At 41.9% G+C, this 19,495-nt stretch overlaps 3 protein-coding genes across 9 annotated transcripts; 2 read left to right on the top strand and 1 right to left on the bottom strand.

Annotated features, from left to right (window-relative positions):
* Positions 1-447: 447 nt before the first annotated feature.
* On the bottom strand, positions 448-9,156 carry LOC100835171 (probable cadmium/zinc-transporting ATPase HMA1, chloroplastic). The gene is made up of 13 exons (XM_003560429.4): positions 8,593-9,156; positions 7,520-7,670; positions 7,239-7,423; positions 6,839-6,985; positions 6,209-6,404; positions 5,911-6,023; positions 5,099-5,340; positions 4,237-4,342; positions 3,348-3,512; positions 2,572-2,788; positions 2,075-2,262; positions 1,885-1,971; positions 448-863 (listed from the first exon to the last, which is right to left on the bottom strand). The coding sequence occupies exons 1-13, from the start codon at positions 9,073-9,075 to the stop codon at positions 684-686; spliced, it is 2,460 nt and encodes an 819-aa protein (XP_003560477.1). The 5' UTR covers positions 9,076-9,156; the 3' UTR covers positions 448-683.
* Positions 9,157-10,933: 1,777 nt separating this feature from the next.
* On the top strand, positions 10,934-17,426 carry LOC100835791 (pentatricopeptide repeat-containing protein At5g65560). 7 transcript variants are annotated; one of them, XM_014896506.2, is made up of 6 exons: positions 10,934-14,058; positions 14,825-15,020; positions 15,234-15,323; positions 15,395-15,490; positions 16,384-16,540; positions 16,886-17,426. In XM_014896506.2, the coding sequence occupies exon 1, from the start codon at positions 11,061-11,063 to the stop codon at positions 14,028-14,030; it is 2,970 nt and encodes a 989-aa protein (XP_014751992.1). In that variant the 5' UTR covers positions 10,934-11,060; the 3' UTR covers positions 14,031-14,058; positions 14,825-15,020; positions 15,234-15,323; positions 15,395-15,490; positions 16,384-16,540; positions 16,886-17,426. The 7 variants fall into 7 exon arrangements, with proteins under 7 accessions (XP_014751992.1, XP_014751989.1, XP_010227383.2 ...); XM_014896503.2 differs by having other exon boundaries at positions 15,403-15,490; XM_010229081.3 differs by having other exon boundaries at positions 15,409-15,490.
* A 1,205-nt stretch (positions 17,427-18,631) lies between these two features.
* On the top strand, positions 18,632-19,495 carry LOC100836405 (probable mediator of RNA polymerase II transcription subunit 26c). The gene has a single exon (XM_003560432.2). It carries the CDS (start codon positions 18,650-18,652, stop codon positions 19,214-19,216), a length of 567 nt encoding a protein of 188 aa, XP_003560480.2. The 5' UTR covers positions 18,632-18,649; the 3' UTR covers positions 19,217-19,495.

Consider the following 19,495-nt stretch of genomic DNA (forward strand, 5'->3'; position numbering starts at 1 on the left):
AATAATGTTGTGTTCCTCTTGGAGTATAAGTAGAATTGTTTTCAGTATCTGCCCAAAACTTTCTTTAGCCCCATCCACCTCCTTAGAATACATATCTTTGAGCCTCTTGTAAAGTGGTATGAGATGTTAGGTAACTGTTCAGCAAACAAATTCACAGCTTAAAAAAGGAAATTAGAAAAAGTACATCTACCTTTGGAACAACAAAAATGTGCTAGTACAACAAAAAGCAAAGGCATATGCAACATATAGGTGGCAAAGGAATCAAAACCACCTAATGATTGGCAAGGGAAACAAGGCCCAGTAAATCAGCGCCCGGCAGCGATGAAGCGAACTAAAGAGGAAGCACTATAGCTATCGCAATGCCATTCACGATCTATGCATTCAGTAAAAAAAACTGACGTGCAATTTGGGAGCGTTGGGAGTTCCAGGTATTAAGCTGCTTCAGCATGCTGAACAACGTGGCCCATGCAATAGATTCACCGAGGTATTGGACCAACATGCCTCAACCAACAGTTCGATTACAGGATGCTCAGCGCTGTTTGTGCAAAAGCATGAACCAAGGCGTGATTCTTTACAAGGTGGTGCTATGACTACAGCCTATAAAAGTTAGGTCAGAACCAGTCAACTAAACTCCCACCAGTTCATGCCAACAAAATACAAAACAGAACTGTTGCTATACATATCTACAACGGAACAGTCTTGGCTGAGAAATTTGAGGAGGAGCTATTCAACTTTTCTGACATGAACTTTCTTATGGCATCAAAGAGTTGCCGGATGTCATCTGCCCAAGACCATGTAGGAGGGTTGAGGGCTCGTATCGAGTTCAAACAGACTAGAAGGGTTCCCCCTTCATGAAGAAGCACCTGAAATTTGGACACTGTTTAGAATGACAAGATCAAAACTGGAATGTGTTCAAATATCATGGGACTTCAGCAGGAAGCATATGTGATTTGCAACCATAAGCTCATTTTTCAAAATTTCTTATGGTGCACAGATTCTACATGTACATGACTATCTCTTCAACCACATATGTGGCCTGGTGAGTTGCGACTCATATGACTTATGCTAAGCTCCCTTGTGATGCAGAACATGACTACAATTTCAACATTGGAAGAACTAAACCTCTGGAATCAACTGGTGTTCTACTCTAACACATTTCAACATGATAGACATATTGAAGTTTCATTATATGACCAGTGTTACATGGGGTCAATAAAACCACGTAGATATTGGGCAGAAGTTGATCACAAAAAAAAGCACGTGAATCAAGAGACTTCACGTATAGATGGCCACCAAATACAGTACAAGCCAAATCTGGCAAATTTAGTTAATTTTGAAGCTTAACCGTGCTTACAAGGACTTTGTACATATACCATATTAGTTATCTACTCCCTCCGATCCAAATTTTTTGTCGTTGTTTTAGTTCAAATTTGCACTAAAACAACGACAAGAATTTAGGATCGGAGGGAGTAGGCATTTTTCTTTCTATCATTTACAATCAACCTGTCAATTTATGTCAGAGTTAGCTTAATTGATTTTCTTCACAGAATAACAGCATTATGCTCTGTCGAGCCAAACAGTGTGACATTCCACTATATCACAATTGGTGGCGGCTTTCTGTTCACCTTCAAGCCACACCACATATTGATTTGGCACAAACCATTCACATCAAGCGGGCTATGAATGGCTTGATACGAGATGCTTGTTTGGCAACACAAGAGTACCATGCTAATCGATATAAAGTTTCCATATTTTCTTCTCTATATTTTAACTCATAATATGCCACACAGATTGTTAGGGGTCAGGTCATTAGCAAATGACAGTCAAATTTGCTACACACACAGAGGCATCAACAAGTCATTATGCAAGGAAGAATGAACTTACTGTCAACCAAAGGGGAAGAAATCCTAAGACAGAAGGAAGTGCAGCAAAAACGATACAAGTTAAGGCAAGAGCTACGCTTTGCTTCACCTGTAACGATGAACCTCAGTGTAAGAACAAACATTGTATCTGTAAGTTCATTGTATCTGTAAGTTTGTTTTGCATTGAGCATTTGAGCCACAAGAGACATTACCAGTGAAGTTGTTTGACGAGCTTTAGCGATACAAAATGGCACCACACATAAATTATCCTGCAGCAACAGAACATCTGCAACAGCTACTGCCGTTGCACTGGCACGTTGTGCTAGAACGATACCAACTGTTGCAGCTGCAAGTGCTGGCGCATCATTTATACCATCACCAACCATTATTAAACCTCCACCTGAAAACAAAAACAGAGTACATATTAAGTAGCCACAAGAAGTAACTTCCCTCTGAGACAACAAAGCGAACTGACCAACACAAAATAGTAATCATATGGCTGGATAAACAAATTTCTATGATGGACAACTGGGTTGACAAAAAGTACATAATGTTTCAAATATACAATAAAACAATGTTTAGTAAGCAAAAGATTCTATTAAGTAATGGTCAGTAAGGTAGATGTGTCAATAATTGAATAACATATGGAAATGGGAGAATTTATCAGAATCATAATAATGTATTTGATAGTCAGAAGACACTGAACTACCTCCCTCCCTTGAAACTGCTTTCACTTTGTTCAACTTATCCTCTGGCTTTAAAGACCAGTGAACTTCATCAATACATACAGCTTTAGCAACTCTCAGAGCACTTGATTCATGATCTCCAGTAAGCATCATGATTCTAAGTTTAGCCTTTTCTCTTAAGGTATATATAACTTCACAGACACCAATACGGGGTTCATCCTCAAAGTGGAAAAGGGTCACCTGAAAAAGAGAAAAACAATGAGTGGATAAATAATACATGGAAGGTAGTCCTTAAATAAGCAACAACTTATATGGTAACTGGTGGTGATAACACACTCAAATGGATGTTGCTAAAAGAATTAAGCAGAACAATAGGTGAAAAAACACTACATCCTACAGCCTACCAGTACTTTTCGTCAATATCAAATTCAGTCTGATCTCTGTTCTTATTTCTAGTTTGCTCTCCTAGTACATATCATAACCCAAACACCAAAAACAAGTAGCAGGATGAGAGCATTCGGCAAATCAGTTTATTATTGAAGGTGACATATGAGTATTTCAGTGTCAACTTAAATCAGTAATCCACTTCAGATATCCATCCTAGATTCCAATCTATCCTAGATTCCAAACGTTTATCAAGCCTGAATTCAATTTTCATTAAACCTAATTATATATGAATGCCTACATCAAACAACCAGGGTTTCAAACAAATAACTGTACAGTGACATAAAAGAACATCAAAGGAAAGGGATAGAAGCATGCTACGAAATGAGAAGATCTGCACTCTAATTTCACTTACCTTTTTATCTACTGATAGAGCAGCTTGGACAAACTCAGGCCCAAATGCAGAACTTTTTACTGCCTCTTTTATTTGCTCAGATTCACCATTAGATCTGTATAACGAAGAAATATATTCCACAGAGCCTATAGATGCCTTAGCAAGCTCATTTTCGGTGTTTCTTGCCTGTAACACAAATAGATGAGGGGCCAAATTAACATATAAAGATCCAATACTGATCAAACAACACCATACTGAGCATACTAATTTTTGAATCTAAGAGAGGCATCCACACACATAATGAGTATATAGGGAATATAATAACCTTGAAATAGAAGAACAAAAACAAACTTCTGCAACAATTGATGTGTGGCTTAAAGTAAATTAAAGACCATTGGCATTGCTCAATATAAGACTTATTCCACTTGACACCTTTGCCTTTTCACTCACATGAGATGATTAGACAATTTGATCTAAACCATCCAAACTTGATCCACCACATAATATTTTATTTCTCATTGTGCTGTTTTAAGGGTGTTTCTTTTACGATATATAATCCAATGGCAGCTAAAACAAATCAAAGCAAACAGCTCTTTTTTTTTCAAGATTCACTGTCACATTTCTCTCTAGCTGCTCAAAGATTCCTATGAATCTTCAATACACCGTTAATGTCAATATGTCTAAATTTAGAAATGATTCTCAAAATAAACAATTTACAGCACACCAGCGCCCCCCAAAAAAATACAGCACAAGCATAATTACTACAATTTCTGTGTTCCAAGATATAACGGCCAAGTATACAAGTATAAAGTAATATCCCACATAACAATAGCAGAAGTTTTCTTGATATTACTAACAATTTCCATACGACTTTGCAGGTTGAAATATATATTATCTAACTTGCACATACCTTTATGCCGCTCAAAGTAGCAACAACTCCTCTACCAGGTAAGCTCTCAAAACTTTCTACAGCAACCACTGGGAGGTCTCTCCCAACAGAGTGGTTTAAAACTGCCCTGTGAATCATAGAATCATTGTGTCAAACTCACTGCTGTGTAAAAATATCATATGGTATACAAGATAATATAAAGAATAGAGATTATACATTAAGAGCTTCAACATCATGCTTAAAATAGCGGAAGACAAGAAAGTTTACACCAAATTTAAAGGCAAGAAATAATTCTTTTTGTCGCCTCAATGCAGAAAAGGAATACATGATGTACTGTAAATAAAGTACATTACGCACTATCTGTATCGCAAGAATGAACCAGCACCTATTAGTGATTAGCAGTGCACATGTATACCTTCTTTTAAGAAACACACAAACATATCTTTCTCGGCGCGACTATAATTAGATAAAAAAGGTTGCACATTGCATTTCACACTGAAGAACATTGTTTTTACAGTATACCAATAGATAACAGCTGAACATGGAAAATTACCTTGTATATTGGATGATTCTGGTACGTCAAACCAGACATAAATTTTAACTAAAGCCATTATTGATGAATAATTAAAATGAACTAGCGGATTTTTGTTTCGTCAAGCACTGCCCAGTGAAAATCTGGCTATCAGCAGTATTGGCCTGAGTTTGAGTATAAACTCAATGCAGGTATAGTAATTATCAATAGGTTCCCTTATCAATATGCTTGTACCAAGTGAACTAGATCCAATACACTCCTAGCATTTGCATGTCCAAAGGTTTTATAATTATGCATGGAAAGAAAATACAATAATATATAGGCTTTGAGAAAGTTATCTATGATCTCCACCTTCCAATAGGATGGGTTGTTCCTTTCTCCATAGCTGCAGCAACAGCTAGAGCTTCACTTTCACAGTTTGGTGTACAGCAAGAATGAGTATTGAGACCATTATTCACACCCAAATGTCCATGAATGGGCTCGATTGCTTTGCACATAAGCTTCCCAGTTGTTAGTGTGCCTGTCTTGTCAAAAGCAATAGACTGACAAGCAGAAAGAGCATCTAAGACATGCCCACCTTTCAATAAAATTCCCTACAGCGGAACAAACGAGAGGATCAACAAATACACTATGCCACTGGAGAAGAAAGTTCATTTGAGAAACAGGCCCACAGGGCACAGGTAATAGTAAATTGCCAAAGAACATTCAGAAGAAGCTATCACTAAGATAACACAGTTTCATAGGATGGGCTCAGAGTAATAACTGCTATCCTCCCGTAACCCATTCATGCCAGGACTAAGGAAGCGCTACATAAGCACAGCTAATAGTTGCAACAAAGGATTCAGATTAATATCCTCTTATCTCTAGCAATCCTTGTGCACATAACCATAGGACAGAGAAATGGAGTTAAAAGTATCACGGTGATAAAAGAATCAGAAAAAAAAATCTAGTTACTGTCATGAAATTTATTACTCCCTCCGACCCATATTACTTGTCGAAATATTACATGTATCTAGACGCTTTTTAAACATAGATACATCCATATTTGGGCAAATTTGAGACAAGTAATATGGGCCGGAGGGAGTAGATGAAAATGCAATGCCCCATATCAAATGAAGGAAATAACCAAAAGAGCTCGAAACACTGAAACTTCCAAGCAGTACCTTACTTGCAAGAGAACTGATTGCTGTGGCATATGCTAATGGAGCTACGGCAAGTGCACACGGGGATGCAGCCACCATAAGTCCTAATCCACGGTAAATTGACCCCCTACAGACTAAAGAAAATGTCAGAACACAGAAAGCTCAATTTTGAAGCTCAGTGAACAAGTTCAGTAAAATTGCCAAATCATAGTACTATGTTTTCTGAAGCATATAGTATCAAGCATTAGACACATACAGAGTCAAATTTGCTCCATGTATTTGTATCGACACGACATGTTGTGTGACCTTAGGGGAATACCTGAGTTACCGAAAAAGGGCCATTTAAAGAGGAATGGTCCCAGTAGTGCAACAACCAATGACAAGGCCACAACAACTTTGCTATAGTGCTCTCCAAACTCATCTAGCCATCTTTGCAACTTTGGCTTGTTTAGCTGGCCCTCTTCAGTTAACTGGACAATTCTGTTGAGTGTTGAATCCTCCCATGACTTGGTCACCTTTAACAAAGATGATGGAATAAAAGCATGACAATGAGACATTCTAGAATGAACCAATTCAATCATAATGGTTTACAATGTTAGAAAAGAAAATAAGGAACAGGAAATCGTTTCTAGTAGTACTAAAAATTGAAACTGAAGGTTTGTCCATTCTATTAAATTAACTAGTTAACTAGGAATAATATTCTCGTGTCAGTCTTGCATTGTTTCCGCTCAAATGACTATGAAGTACCAAACTGACTATCAACTTACATATTACAGACCTTCCACTCAGTAACTGCCAGGTATATGATCTTTAATAAAATCACATAAATAGTGCATCCACTGTATGTGTGATTTTAGCACTACACATTAAAATCCATATAACAAACATGTAAGAAAAATAAAGTAGCTCAGGATTAGGAGCAAAAACAAGCAAAGAATAAAGGATCAACCTTTACAATCATCATTCCTTCCAAATTCCTGGCTCCACCTGGTATAGAATCCCCCACAGCCCTTTCAAGAGGTTTTGTTTCACCGGTGAGGTGTTCAATGGTGACTGTCGATGATCCTTGGTAAACTTCTCCATCAACAGGCACAGCCTAATGAATACAAGAACTGCGCCACAATGAGACAAAATTTTGAACAATCTAGACTAGTGAAATACGGAGTAGCATCAAAATGAAAAGACCAAAAAGGGATAGGAGAAGATAGGTTACACCATTGTGCTGAGTTAGAAACATTAGGAGAGGCCAATGAAAAAGAGAATAACAATCTGATAACCGTGAAGAGAATATGAAAAGCAAAATAGAAAATGCAAGGACAAAGAAAATTCTATATGAACAAACAACACACCTCACCAGCTCTGACCAAAATATGAGAACCCACTTCAAGGTCATGGACAGGAACTTTGGTATAACTCAAATTTGAAAATTGTGCTGATTCGTCTCCACTTGTTTCTAACAACAGTGCAAATTCTGGATGATTTTCCTTCAGTTCCCTCACATCATACATTGACTTGCTTGTAAAATATTCTTCAGCTGTAAGAAATAACAGCAGAAGAAAAAATAATCAATAAATACACAAGCAGGATCTAGCAAGGAGAGAATTTTTTTAAGGCTGCCAAAAACTTGTACCAATATGAGCTAAATTAAACATTGCAAGAAGCAGACCACCCTCCAATGAGTTTCCCATAAATATAGATGCAAATGCTGCAAGAGCCATAAGGACATGTATATTTATTTTCCCATCAGCAATATCTAGAAGAGCATCAAGTGCTGCAGAAACCTACAATAAAAGCAAGAAATGTCACATTAGTATTCTAATGGCAAGCAATCTCAAATCTTAAAGCAATGAAATATTATGTGCTAAAGTAAAAGAGAAGAGCAAGCATCACATTTCCTTGTTCAATGAAATGTAACAAGCACACAAAAAAAGAATGTAAACAATAGCTCTAATTGTCATCTATATCTATACAACTATTAAAAGCACGAGTCGTGGCCAATCCAAAAGATCTCAGCCATCCAACTGGCTGAATCCAATGTCTCATGTGGCTTCAGTGATGCATGTTGTACAACAGGTTTAATTTACCCACCAATGCCACTGATCCATTAATTATAAAAACCCAATTAATTAGGAATCAATCACGTCGCAACGAATGGACAGCTTTCAAACAATTATGGAAACCCTCAATTAATTGGACATACACAGTTACTTATAGAAGAGATTCTGTAGGTTGAACATGAAATTTCCATGATGTAGACTATTATCAATGATACCTCCTTGTTCCTCAACTTTTTTAACTTAATATGTTCTGTGTTGGTCTGCTGCTAGAATCAACATGATCTTAAATTCTCCACCTAGTATGGAGTCTGCACTAGATATTACCTCCAAACCTGTACTAAAGCATCAAGACTATTATCTCGGCTGTTCGGAAGCTCGAGGTGGAAGTTCATGCTGATTCATTTTATCAGCTTGCTTTATGTAATGGTATCATATTAGTTGTTACTCTCTGTACACTCTTCAGAGCAAATTTCTCAACAAAAATTAATTACATGAGAGAGAACTCCACCAAAACTTTCCCTGATGTCAAAATCCTCAGGGTATGATTTGCATTGAAGAAGTCCCGGTCGCATGGCATTGATACTTGAACTGCTCGTAGCTGCCCCTAACTGAAAACTAACAACCGAGAAGAGTCAGTGGGTCTTACCCCGACAAGAGGGAAGGCCACGGCGATGAGCGCGGCCTGCAGACGCCTGACCGAGTTCAGCAGCGCGACGTGCGGGCAGACGGCGGCCATGAGGAGAAGGCCGAGGGAGATGCAGCAGACCTGCAGGTGCTCCCGCAGCGCGTCGGCGACGGCAGCCCACCCGATCGCCCTCGCGAACCGCATGACCGCCGCACTCCCGCCCCCCTCGCGCACGCCCACCCCGTGGTGGCCGTGGCCGTGTCCATGGTGCCCGTGGCTGTGGTCGTGATGGTGGTGGTGGTCGCCGTGGGCGCGTGGGGTGAAGAGCAAGGAGCGGCCCGCAAGGATGAGCGGGGGTCTGGAGGATAGGGATAGCGATTTGGGGGGTAGGTAGGGGGAGCAGCGACGTCGGAGGTGGGGGAAGGGAGGGGGGCTCGGGATGCGGAGGAGGTGGGCGGAGCGCGGGAGCAGCGGCCGGGCGGCGGGGGCGGTGAGGGACTGCATCGGCGGCGGGGGATCGCGGCGGCGGCGGCGGCGAGGCCGATCGAGGCGCGTGGTGCAGGTGGACTAGTGGTGGTGGTGGCGAGCAGCTCGAGAGGAGGAGGAAGGCTCGGCTTTGGACTTTTGTGCCGGGGGCGTGTGGAGGCACGGGGTTGCTGCGAGCCAGACGATGGCGATTGTGACGAGACGATGACGATGACCGTGTCGCCATAGTGTCGAATCGACGGTCGTTTTGGCCGTATGACATCTGTCAAAAATATCGTTTCAAATGTTACTTAAGGAAACAAAGTACTTTAACACAAATGATCGCAACATGCACGTACGCACACACAAAATACTACTCGCTCCGTTCAATATTAAGTGATTCAAATTTGTTCAAATATGAATGTATCTATACTTAGAAAACATCTAGATACAATGTAATAGAAATTCATTAAATATGGGACAGAAGGAGTATAACACAAATGCTCGCAAACATGCACGACACACACACTCATTCCATACCATTATGATTATCTCCGATAGATTGAGCCGCCAGATATTAAGATTAACGAAGTCATCATAGACGTCTCGCTGTTTACAATTACATTACCTACTATGGAGAGAACCCAACCACGTGAGCTAGACTCAATTTCATGATAACACCATTGTTGGACTCAGCGTCTAAACATAAAGAGAGTAAAACAACACTTAATACAATGATTGTTTATTTGAGTTGATCGTGATTCTTTATTGACATTACATGTGATGGCGTACAATGATAACAAGATAATTTTTTTGTTGGCACTTAGTTGACTCTCCACAAGTAGTTAATTTTCTTCTCACTACTCTATATTAGCATTCTTAAACCACGGTTCGCTATGAGTCACTAAGGTTAATCGATTTTTGTAGAAGCTCTTATTGCATGTATGCTGTTATAAATTGCGCTAAACTTAAAAAGTTAACAAGAAGAGGACACCATTTTCATGAAGTATGACAAACAACTTGAAATCTTTATCTCTTTTTTTTATCTCGTTAACTCTGCGGTAAATCTATTACAGTTGAAGTGGTATGTTTTTTCCACACATTTTTTAGAAACTATGGTATCTTGAATCTTCTCACGATTGTAAAATCAGGACCCCTAATCTAATATACAATTAGCGCATTCTTTACATGTGTACAGTAAGCACTAGATTTCCCAAAACTTAGAACCCAATAAAAAACTGTCAAAAAAGAGGACACACTCTTACAGAAAAATCATTTGTTACATTTTTTGTTTTAAATAGTATATTGAACTACACAACAATGAATAGGCACTTAACTAGTGTTAGACTTGCTGCAAACAAATTCTGTACCTAACAAATAACAAAAAACAAGAGCAAATCCGCTACATAAATCCATTGCTACCCATACACCAGGTTCTCAAGAGAAAGAAGATGGTCCTCACCTAGTTTCCATCACTCCTTGCGGTTTTGGCACACATCATCTCAAATGTTGACATGCCACAAGGTTTGGATGGCTCTATATGGCCCCATTCTCGGTATGCTTTGCAAATTTGGAGACTCTAGTGATCATAATGTTGTAACCCTAAGGAGCATCATCTTGATTCTGTATTTATGTGTTCAAGAAGCCACGTAATAAGAAAGCCATAGAGACTTGACAACAGTGCATTTTTTTTTTTATGGATTTGAGTGTAAACGTTTGGAGACGGTCGCACGAGGATTGTTCAAACAGTTAAGCTGCACGAGAACAGAGTCGAAGCATGGGTTGACGCAACAGTACAAACCGTCGGATCAATTAGCGACGGACCAACGGTGGAGATCGACGCGTCTCCCATGGAATGAGCGGCTTCTACCAAACAGGAGTGAATTGAGGCAAAAGAAAGGAAAAAAGGGCCAAGCCAGCGAAGCATGCCCGCCGCCTCCTCCTCCGCGCCGGCGCGCGGCTAAACCCCCCGTTCAAACGCTTCCGCCGTCACAAAACCCTAAACCCCGCCTCTGCCGCTCGCCATGCGGCGCTTCCCGCCCCTCTCCCAGCGCGCAGCTGCCGCTTCCGCCGCCTCCACCTCCACCCCCGACGTCGTCGCGGAGCTCGGCCGTATCATCTCCACGCGCCGCTGGAACAAGGGCCGGGCCTACAAGCGCCTGGCCCCCTCCGTCACCCCCGCGCACGTCGCCGACCTCTTCCGCGGCACCGCCTGCCCCGCCCCCGACCCCGCCACCGCGCTCGCCTTCTTCGAGTGGCTCGCGCGCCGCCCGGGCTTCCGCCACACCGCCGGCTCCCACGCCGCGCTCCTCCACCTCCTCTCCCGCTGGCGGTCCCCTGCGAGCTACGAGAAGCTCGTCTTCTCCATGTTCGGTTGCTCTGACAGCGCGGAGGGCATGCGCGTGTCTGCCGACGCCATTCAGGCAATCTGTCGAACAGGTGCCCCGCGCCACGCGCTGTCCCCGGCGTGCTACAACTTCGCACTTAGGTCCCTCTCGCGGTTCGATATGATGGAGGAGATGGAGAGGGTATACTCGAAGCTTGTGCAGGACGGGCTGTTGCCGGATAAGATGACGTACAATGTGATGATTAAATCATACTGCAAGGAGGGTGATCTTGCCAGGGCACAGAGGTATTTCAAACTGTTGCTGGAGTGTGGGCTGGAGCCAGATACATTCACATTTAATGCACTAGTGTTGGGTTACTGTAGAACGGGTAACTTGAGGAAGGCCTGCTGGCTATTGCTGATGATGCCGCTGATGGGTTGCCGGAGAAATGAGTACTCCTACACCATTTTAATTCAGGGTCTCTGTGAGGCACGGTGTGCAAGGGAAGCATTTGTGCTATTGTTAATGATGAGGGGGGATGGGTGCTCCCCGAACGCACACACTTATAACTTCTTGATCAGCGGCCTATGTAAGGAGGGTAGGGTTCACGATGCCAGGTTGTTGCTTGATGAAATGCCTCTGCGAGGTGTTGTTCCTGGTATTAGGACATATAATGCAATGATTGCGGGGTACTGTAAGTCAGGAAGGATGGAGGATGCATTGGAGATTAAGGAGCTGATGGGAGGAAATGGTTGTGACCCGGATGATTGGACATATAACACTTTGATTCATGGCCTCAGTGATGGGAATATAGACGAAGCTGAACAATTACTGGATAATGCTGTAAAAGGAGGTTTTAGACCTACAGTTGTTACATTCACTAACTTGATCGATGGGTATTGCAAGGCTGAAAGGATTGATGATGCACTCAGAGTGAAAAATAATATGATGTCGAGTAAATGTGAACTTGATTTACATGTGTATGGAAAGTTGATCAATAGCCTCATTAAGAAGGATATGTTAAAAGAGGCTAAAGAGTTGTTAACTGAAATTTCGGCAACTGGTTTAGTTCCAAATGTGTTCACATACACGTCTGTAATTGATGGCTACTGCAAGAGCGGAAAGGTTGATTTCGCACTAGAGGTCTTGAAAATGATGGAACGAGATGGTTGCCGGCCAAATGCCTGGACCTATAACTCTCTGATGTATGGGCTGATTCAGGACAAGAAAGTTAACAAGGCAATGGCACTAATATCTAAAATGCAAAAGAATGGAGTAACTCCTAATGTTATCAACTTTACCACTTTGGTTCAAGGCCAGTGCAATCAACATGAATTTGATAATGCTTTCAGGTTGTTTGAAATGATGGAGCAGAATGGTTTGACACCTGATGAACAATCATACACTGTCTTAACTGGTGCGCTTTGCAAAGCTGGAAGGGCTGAAGAAGCTTATTCATTTCTTGTTGGAAAACGAGTAGCCCTAACCAAGATACAGTATACTGCTTTAATTGATGGATTCAGCAAGGCAGGCAACACTGATTTTGCTGCTGCCCTTGCAGAGAAGATGATCAGTAAGGGCTGCAGACTAGATTCATACACATATAGTGTTCTATTGCATGCTTTATGCAAACAGAAGAAGCTGCAGGAAGCTTTGCCAATACTTGATCAAATGACTCGAAGGGGAATAAAATGTACCACTGTTGCATATACAACTCTAATCAATGAAATGCTCCGAGAAGGGAAGCATGACCATGCAAAAAGGATGTTCGATGAAATGGTTTCATCAGGGCATAAGCCAAGTGCAACCACATATACTGTATTCATAAACTCGTACTGCAAGGAAGGTCGAATAGAGGAGGCTGAGAAATTAATTGTGGAAATGGAAAGACAAAGTGTTGCCCCTGATGTGGTGACCTACAACGTATTCATTGATGGCTGTGGACATATGGGATACATTAATCGTGCATTTGAAACTTTGAAGTGCATGATGGATGCATCATGTGAGCCAAATTATGGGACCTATTGTATTCTTCTCAAGCATCTTCTAAAAGGGAATCTTGATGTTCATTATGTAGATGCTTCCGGCATGTGGAACTTGATAGAGTTGGACACTGTTTGGCAGTTTTTTGAAAGGATGACGAAGCATGGTTTAAATCCCACAATAACGACATATAGATCTCTCATTGCAGGATTTTGCAAAGCCAGCCGTATTAAAGAAGCTTGTGTTCTTCTTGATCATATGTGTGGAAAAGATATGACACCCAACGAAGAGATATACACATTGCTTATCAAGTGCTGTTGTGATATCAAGTTTTTTGAGAAGGCCTCTTTATTTGTTGGCAACATGATAGAATGCGGGTTCCAGCCTCATCTTGAGTCGTACCAGCTTCTTATACTAGGTTTTTGTAGCGAGGGACAATTTGAGAAGGCTAAATCACTGTTCTGCGACTTGCTTGAACTGGGCTATAGTCATGATGAAGTTGCTTGGAAAATTCTGAATGATGGTTTGCTTAAAGTTGGTTATGTTGATATATGTTCCCAGCTGCTGTCCACCATGGAGAATAAAAACTGCTGCATTAGTTCTCAGACAAATGCTATGTTGACCAATGGCATGCATGAGGCATCTAGCAGACTGGTTGGTGAAGTCCATGGAGAAACTGCCTGACTGATGTTGTCTTTCGTGCTAATAGATGGTAAGGCCACTCTTTTCCTTGGGATCAGTTGAATTATCTGGAGACTTTCTTAAAGCAGCTCATTTCGTCTGGAACTTTGAATCCAAGCCATCTTTTATCCGAATGTGTTATTGCTAAAAAAACTTACTCGTTTAAGTAATTTTGCGCCCATTGGTGCACTTTACATTCCTGCATTTTTTTAATGTAAGGAAACTCTTGCATACAAACTGACACCCACTTTTGAAATTGCAAGTTGCAACACATCTCCCCCTCATAAGTCATAACTAGTCTTCTTCTAACCTGTAGAAAATATTGGTTGTAAGGTTAGACTTGTCATAATTTAGCAAATACTCCCTCCGTTTCATAATTCTTGACGCAGTTATGTCGTATCTAGACGCATTTTAGTGTGTAGGTTCGATCATTTTAGAAAGAACTTGCGTCAAGAATTATGGAACGGAGGGAGTAATGGGAATATGTCCATCCAACATCTTTAGATACTGTCTTGAGAAAACCATACTCCATCCGTTTCTAAATAGTACTCCCTCTGACCCATATTACTTGTCCCAGATTTAGTACAAAACTGTACTAAATCAGTGACCAGTAATTCCGGCCGGAGGGAGTAGTACATTTAGGTTTGTCCTAACTCAAACTTCTCTAAGTTTGACCAACCTTTTAGAAATATATACCAAGGTTTACGGTACCAAATTAGTTTCATTGTATCCATCATGAAATATGTGTCCATATTGTATTTAACCTAAAAGTGAATCCCCTTTATCTTTTTGGCCAGGAAGATATGTGCAGTTTTGATAGTAGTGAGGTAGATATGCAAGTTGCATGGAGATTTGCATAGTACAGAACTGACTTGAGATGAGCAACATTCAGATATTGTGCCATTTGATCAGCTAAATGCCAGAAACATGACTATCGTACCAATTCCTATTTGTAGTCAAATCAAAGGCAGTTCTCATGATTGCAGTTGGGAGGTATGTGCGGCATACCTTGTTTTAATATGCATTTAATTACCTAGAAAACAAAACAAGTTTGTCATACTGCTCCATTTTTCGCATGTTCTTACATGTATCATTGTTACTTTTTATGTAGATATTTCAACTGTGCACTCATGACTCATTAGAAAAGCGTATAGAACTGTAGTTATTGTTTTATTTCTACACTGAACTGTGTTTTCTCGGTCCAAGGTTCCCTGCTTTACCTCATCCTGCTTTGACTTGAATGGCTTCATATTCTCAAATTTTCTAAAGCTATTATCCATTCATAGTCCACCTATGGTGAGTTTTTTATTTACCACCTTGCATCTTCGCCCTGCTAGTATGTATTCCTCCCGTAACTATAAGATCAGATCCACAGGAACAGGAAACACAGCTGCTGAATAGTCAGTGTCAGGCTGACCCACACCTAGGATTTATGGAGTTCCATTTCTTGCTTTGCTTTGGAGGTAACATACTTGTCATTCTTTCCCTTTGTATTAGTTCGACTTACACTTTCGCGGTATAATGCCATACAATTCTTTTGCATTGGAGTAGTTTATTCTGTATAATATTGAACAGTCTATCTTTCACATACCTATTTATGTTGAGGCTCATATAGGGCGGTGCGAATGAACTACACTTCAAAAATTGTTGGATAGGTACATGGACTTGCTGTGTAAAAAAATGGATATGTATTCAGTATACATGGCCCTGATTTGATTCATATCCACAGACCAGGTGAACCAAGTATTCATGACCCCACTCCATGGTTCAGTAGCGTGATGGCACTGGATTAACCAGTGAGAAACAACAGCAGACAAATCCCACCCTCTCTTCAACCTCATATAGCAAAATGGTTTGCATTTGAAGTTCAAACAAAAATGCAGTATTCCGCTCTAATGCTGGCTGATAGAATCCTAAGAGATGATGAAATCTGATACAATATGAAGGCCTTGCATACATATACTCTCTACAAGACAACACCCATTTGGAATCAAATACTCTCCCTTGCATCTGGAATCTGGATCCATGAACTAGAAATCGTCACAAGTATATGAGTCAAGTTGTATACATAACATGATAACTGATTTGGTTGTCAGCTCTATATAAGGATTCTCATTAAGCAAGTCAAATCAATCTAGTCCCAGACCCCTTCCTCTCTGCCCCTTGTGATGCCGGTGCGGCTGCCATCAAGGCGCCATCACGCCACCTGGTTCCAGGGCTATCTCGATTAGGCCTTAGTCCCTGTATCCTACCATGATCTGAAGCATAACCTTTTTTGTAAACAAACTAGATATAAGAGTGTACTTGGAGTTATGGTGTCCTTAGTTTAGTGATGAAATGAAATTTATTTTATTAGGTGCAAAGAGCTCAAGTGAAAAGTCAGGTTCAAAATTGCACTTGAAAATTGTAATCTTTGAATGGCTGATTTACCTCGTGAAGGCTGCCATCAATGCTTATAATGCACAAAGACCTGAAGGCTTCAGACATTCTGAACTGAAGAGTATCAACCTCAGGTATGTGTTCTATGTGTTCTACCGTTAGTTTGTGACACTAGCCCCATCCATTCTGTGCTTTCTAGCGATTTAAAGTGCAGCATGTTTGCTCCCTCATATAGATGTCTTACTTTGGGTCTGAAAGTGGCTTCCTGATAAATCGTGTTGTTTTCCCCATTTCATTACTACTGTTAACTGAAGATTTTGTATTACCCATAAGATGAAAACAGTGTTGTAATTGTCTGTTTTAAGTTTTAAATTTGACTCTACACCCTTTTACTGGCATATGGCTCGACAGTACCTCACACAGATCGTAACGAGAAGACTGCTGTGTTCACATATGTATTTTGCTTCTTAAATTCACAGATCATCTGCGCAGGCAAAATCACTGGTCGATTAGAGCAACATGGAGAATAGAGTCGATCATGATGTTGTATATGATCCAGAAAAGATGGTGCATGCACTAGCAGCAGCATTCATGTGTATTCACCGCAGCACAAGCTCGCGACCTAGCTGAAATCGCTGAGTGAGTTGGACGTATCTGACATTTAAGTTCGAAAAGCATTACATGAGGCGATTGGGATGCTGAAGCTTCGCATACTATAACACTCTCTACAAGACAAACACTCATTTGGAATCAAATACTCTAATGAGGCCTTGGCATTTCCAACATGATACTCCTTATGACTTTGTAAAAGAACACCAAGTTGATTGAACATCCAGAGCAGCGACCTATGAAGATTTTCTTGGTCGACTTATTTTTATCTGTTTTCTGGGGTAGTCAATCAACTCAATATATACTCCTGATGTTCAAGATTGTATGGATGTACTTGAGAGATCAATCATTACGAGTAAACTAGTTAAATGCACGCTTGACCTATGGAATAAAAAAAAATATTACACATGAGTATTTTAAATATTTATGTGCTCATATTTTTCAATTTTACGCTAAATTAATAAGACTTATCTTAAAATAATTATTTGTGAATATAAAATCTCAAAAGTATACATCAAACAAATCCATTACAATATAAATATATGTACCACATCGAATGGTGTCAATTAAATTTTGATAGGCTGAACGAATGACTAGCAACTTGAATTTTCATAAGAATAAAGATTGATTAGCGGCGGGTTTTCGTCCCACGGCAAAATAGTCGAGACGGCTATGGTGCAGTGGGTTTCTTGTTGTCAACGTAGGTTTGGCTTCCCCCCTCCTTTTCCCTCTGCTTTACTCTGGTTGTATCCAAGACCTTGTTGTTTCCGTTGTGGCAATGGAAAATGGGGGTCGCCTAGGTCAGAAAAAAACTAAAGATTGATTACACAAGCCACAACAATTGGGCAGTGATCTAGCACAGTTCATCTTTTCACATAGCGACATGTTTCAGGGAAATCGTTTTCATCTAACCCAAGCTTACCATTTCACAGTATCCCTCATGTGTCATGACACATAAACTGGCATGTGGATCATACGTACCATGGACTTGTTGTCAATGCAGGTGACCCAGGCCATTTCTCGTTGTGTATTTTGTGTAATTTACCGAAAGATCGTTGATGGAAAAAAAAAAGGATTGATGATACATTCATCATTCATATTCATATCTCCTCATGCGGGGGTTTCCGCCACCGGCGTGCGGGGCGCACGCGCAAGCGCGCAACGCGTAGACGGAGGCCGTCGTGGATTCGGACTCGCAACGGAGCACGCGGCTGGGCTTCTCCTGCTCGAACTCGGTTTGCTCTCTGGCCGGGAGAAATATAGCTCCACGCATAGGCGATGAACAACTGCTCCATCTTTCTCTCCATCCAATGCACGAGACCACGAGATCGAGAGCACCACCCGGCCGCTTGATAGCGATCGACGAGCTCGCGTTCACTTTGCCGCCTGCAACCATGGCCGCGCAGAGCCCTCTCCGCCGCTGGAAGCCGTTCTTCGCCGCCTTCGACAGCATCGACGCCGCGATCGAAGCCGCCGACCCGGACCTCCGCCGCGACGAGCTCCGGGAAGCGAGGGGAGACATCGTGGAGCTCCTCTGCAACGCCACCGACGACGACCGGGAGGCCGAGCGGCTCTGCCTCATCCTCGACGACGCCATGGCCGAGTCCCTCGAGACGCTGCGGCTGGTCCCTGCGATGCCGACGGTGCTCGCCAAAACGGACATCGCCAAGGCCGTCCGTGCTCTGCAGAAGCACGAATCGGAGCGGGTTCGCGTCCTCGCCCGCGGCATCGTGAGCCGGTGGGGGGCGACGTTCCAGGACGACCTCGTCAGGTTCAGGGCGGCCACGGAGAAGCTGGACCAGATTCCGATGCCCGACCAGATCGTTGCCGACCAGCAGCCTGTCTCAGCCAAGATCCTCCAACCGTCAGCCAAGAACACGCGGAAAATCACCGAAATGCCGCCGCCGCAACCCAAGAAGGTGTCTCCCGCTCCCGCCGTTGGCGTCGTCCGCGGCGACCGTGCCGGGCTCTGCTCCGACGACAAGATCATGGAGGCCACAAAGCGCAAGTTCCAGGAAGGGTACCAAGAAGCGGAAAACGCGAAGCGACAGCGCAGGATACAAGTCGTAGAGGCGCCGGAGATGCTGAAGCAGAGGCAACGGAAGATGCACCCGATCATCAAGGAGAGGAGCCGAGCAAAGTGCGGGAGCTCCATGATGGTGAAGAAGACCATCTCCGTCTCCAGGCCTCATAGGGTTTAGGGCTCTAGCAATAGGATAGTTGATTTCAGCAATCATGCCTTGTTCATTTCGTGTCTGTATCGAAATTCTCGAACATGCAGTGATGCAGCTGTAACGAGCAACCCATGCGCAGTTTGCCTGTCCTGTACACATTGATGCAAGGAAGCTGATGAATCGAAAGGCAGCTCGTGAACCGTGATTGTAATTATATGCCTGTTCAGGGCTCTAGCCAGCTATAGGAGAGTTGATTTTACCAATCATGTCTTTTTTCACTTTTTCTGTATCAAAATTATGGATGCA

The sequence above is a fragment of the Brachypodium distachyon genome, chromosome 1 (genome assembly GCF_000005505.3).
Source record: "Brachypodium distachyon strain Bd21 chromosome 1, Brachypodium_distachyon_v3.0, whole genome shotgun sequence".
NCBI classification, from domain to species: domain Eukaryota; kingdom Viridiplantae; phylum Streptophyta; class Magnoliopsida; order Poales; family Poaceae; genus Brachypodium; species Brachypodium distachyon.

Coding starts and splice junctions, on each gene's coding strand:
- LOC100836405 (XM_003560432.2), top strand. CDS start 18,650: ATGCCGACGGTGCTCGCCAAAACGGACATCGCCAAGGCCGTCCGTGCT.
- LOC100835791 (XM_014896506.2), top strand. CDS start 11,061: ATGCGGCGCTTCCCGCCCCTCTCCCAGCGCGCAGCTGCCGCTTCCGCC.
- LOC100835171 (XM_003560429.4), bottom strand. CDS start 9,075: ATGCAGTCCCTCACCGCCCCCGCCGCCCGGCCGCTGCTCCCGCGCTCC. Junction 1,972..2,074: donor CTCGTCAAACAACTTCACTG/GTAATGTCTCTT, acceptor TCATCGTTACAG/GTGAAGCAAAGCGTAGCTCT. Junction 864..1,884: donor TTCTTCCCCTTTGGTTGACA/GTAAGTTCATTC, acceptor TCCAAATTTCAG/GTGCTTCTTCATGAAGGGGG.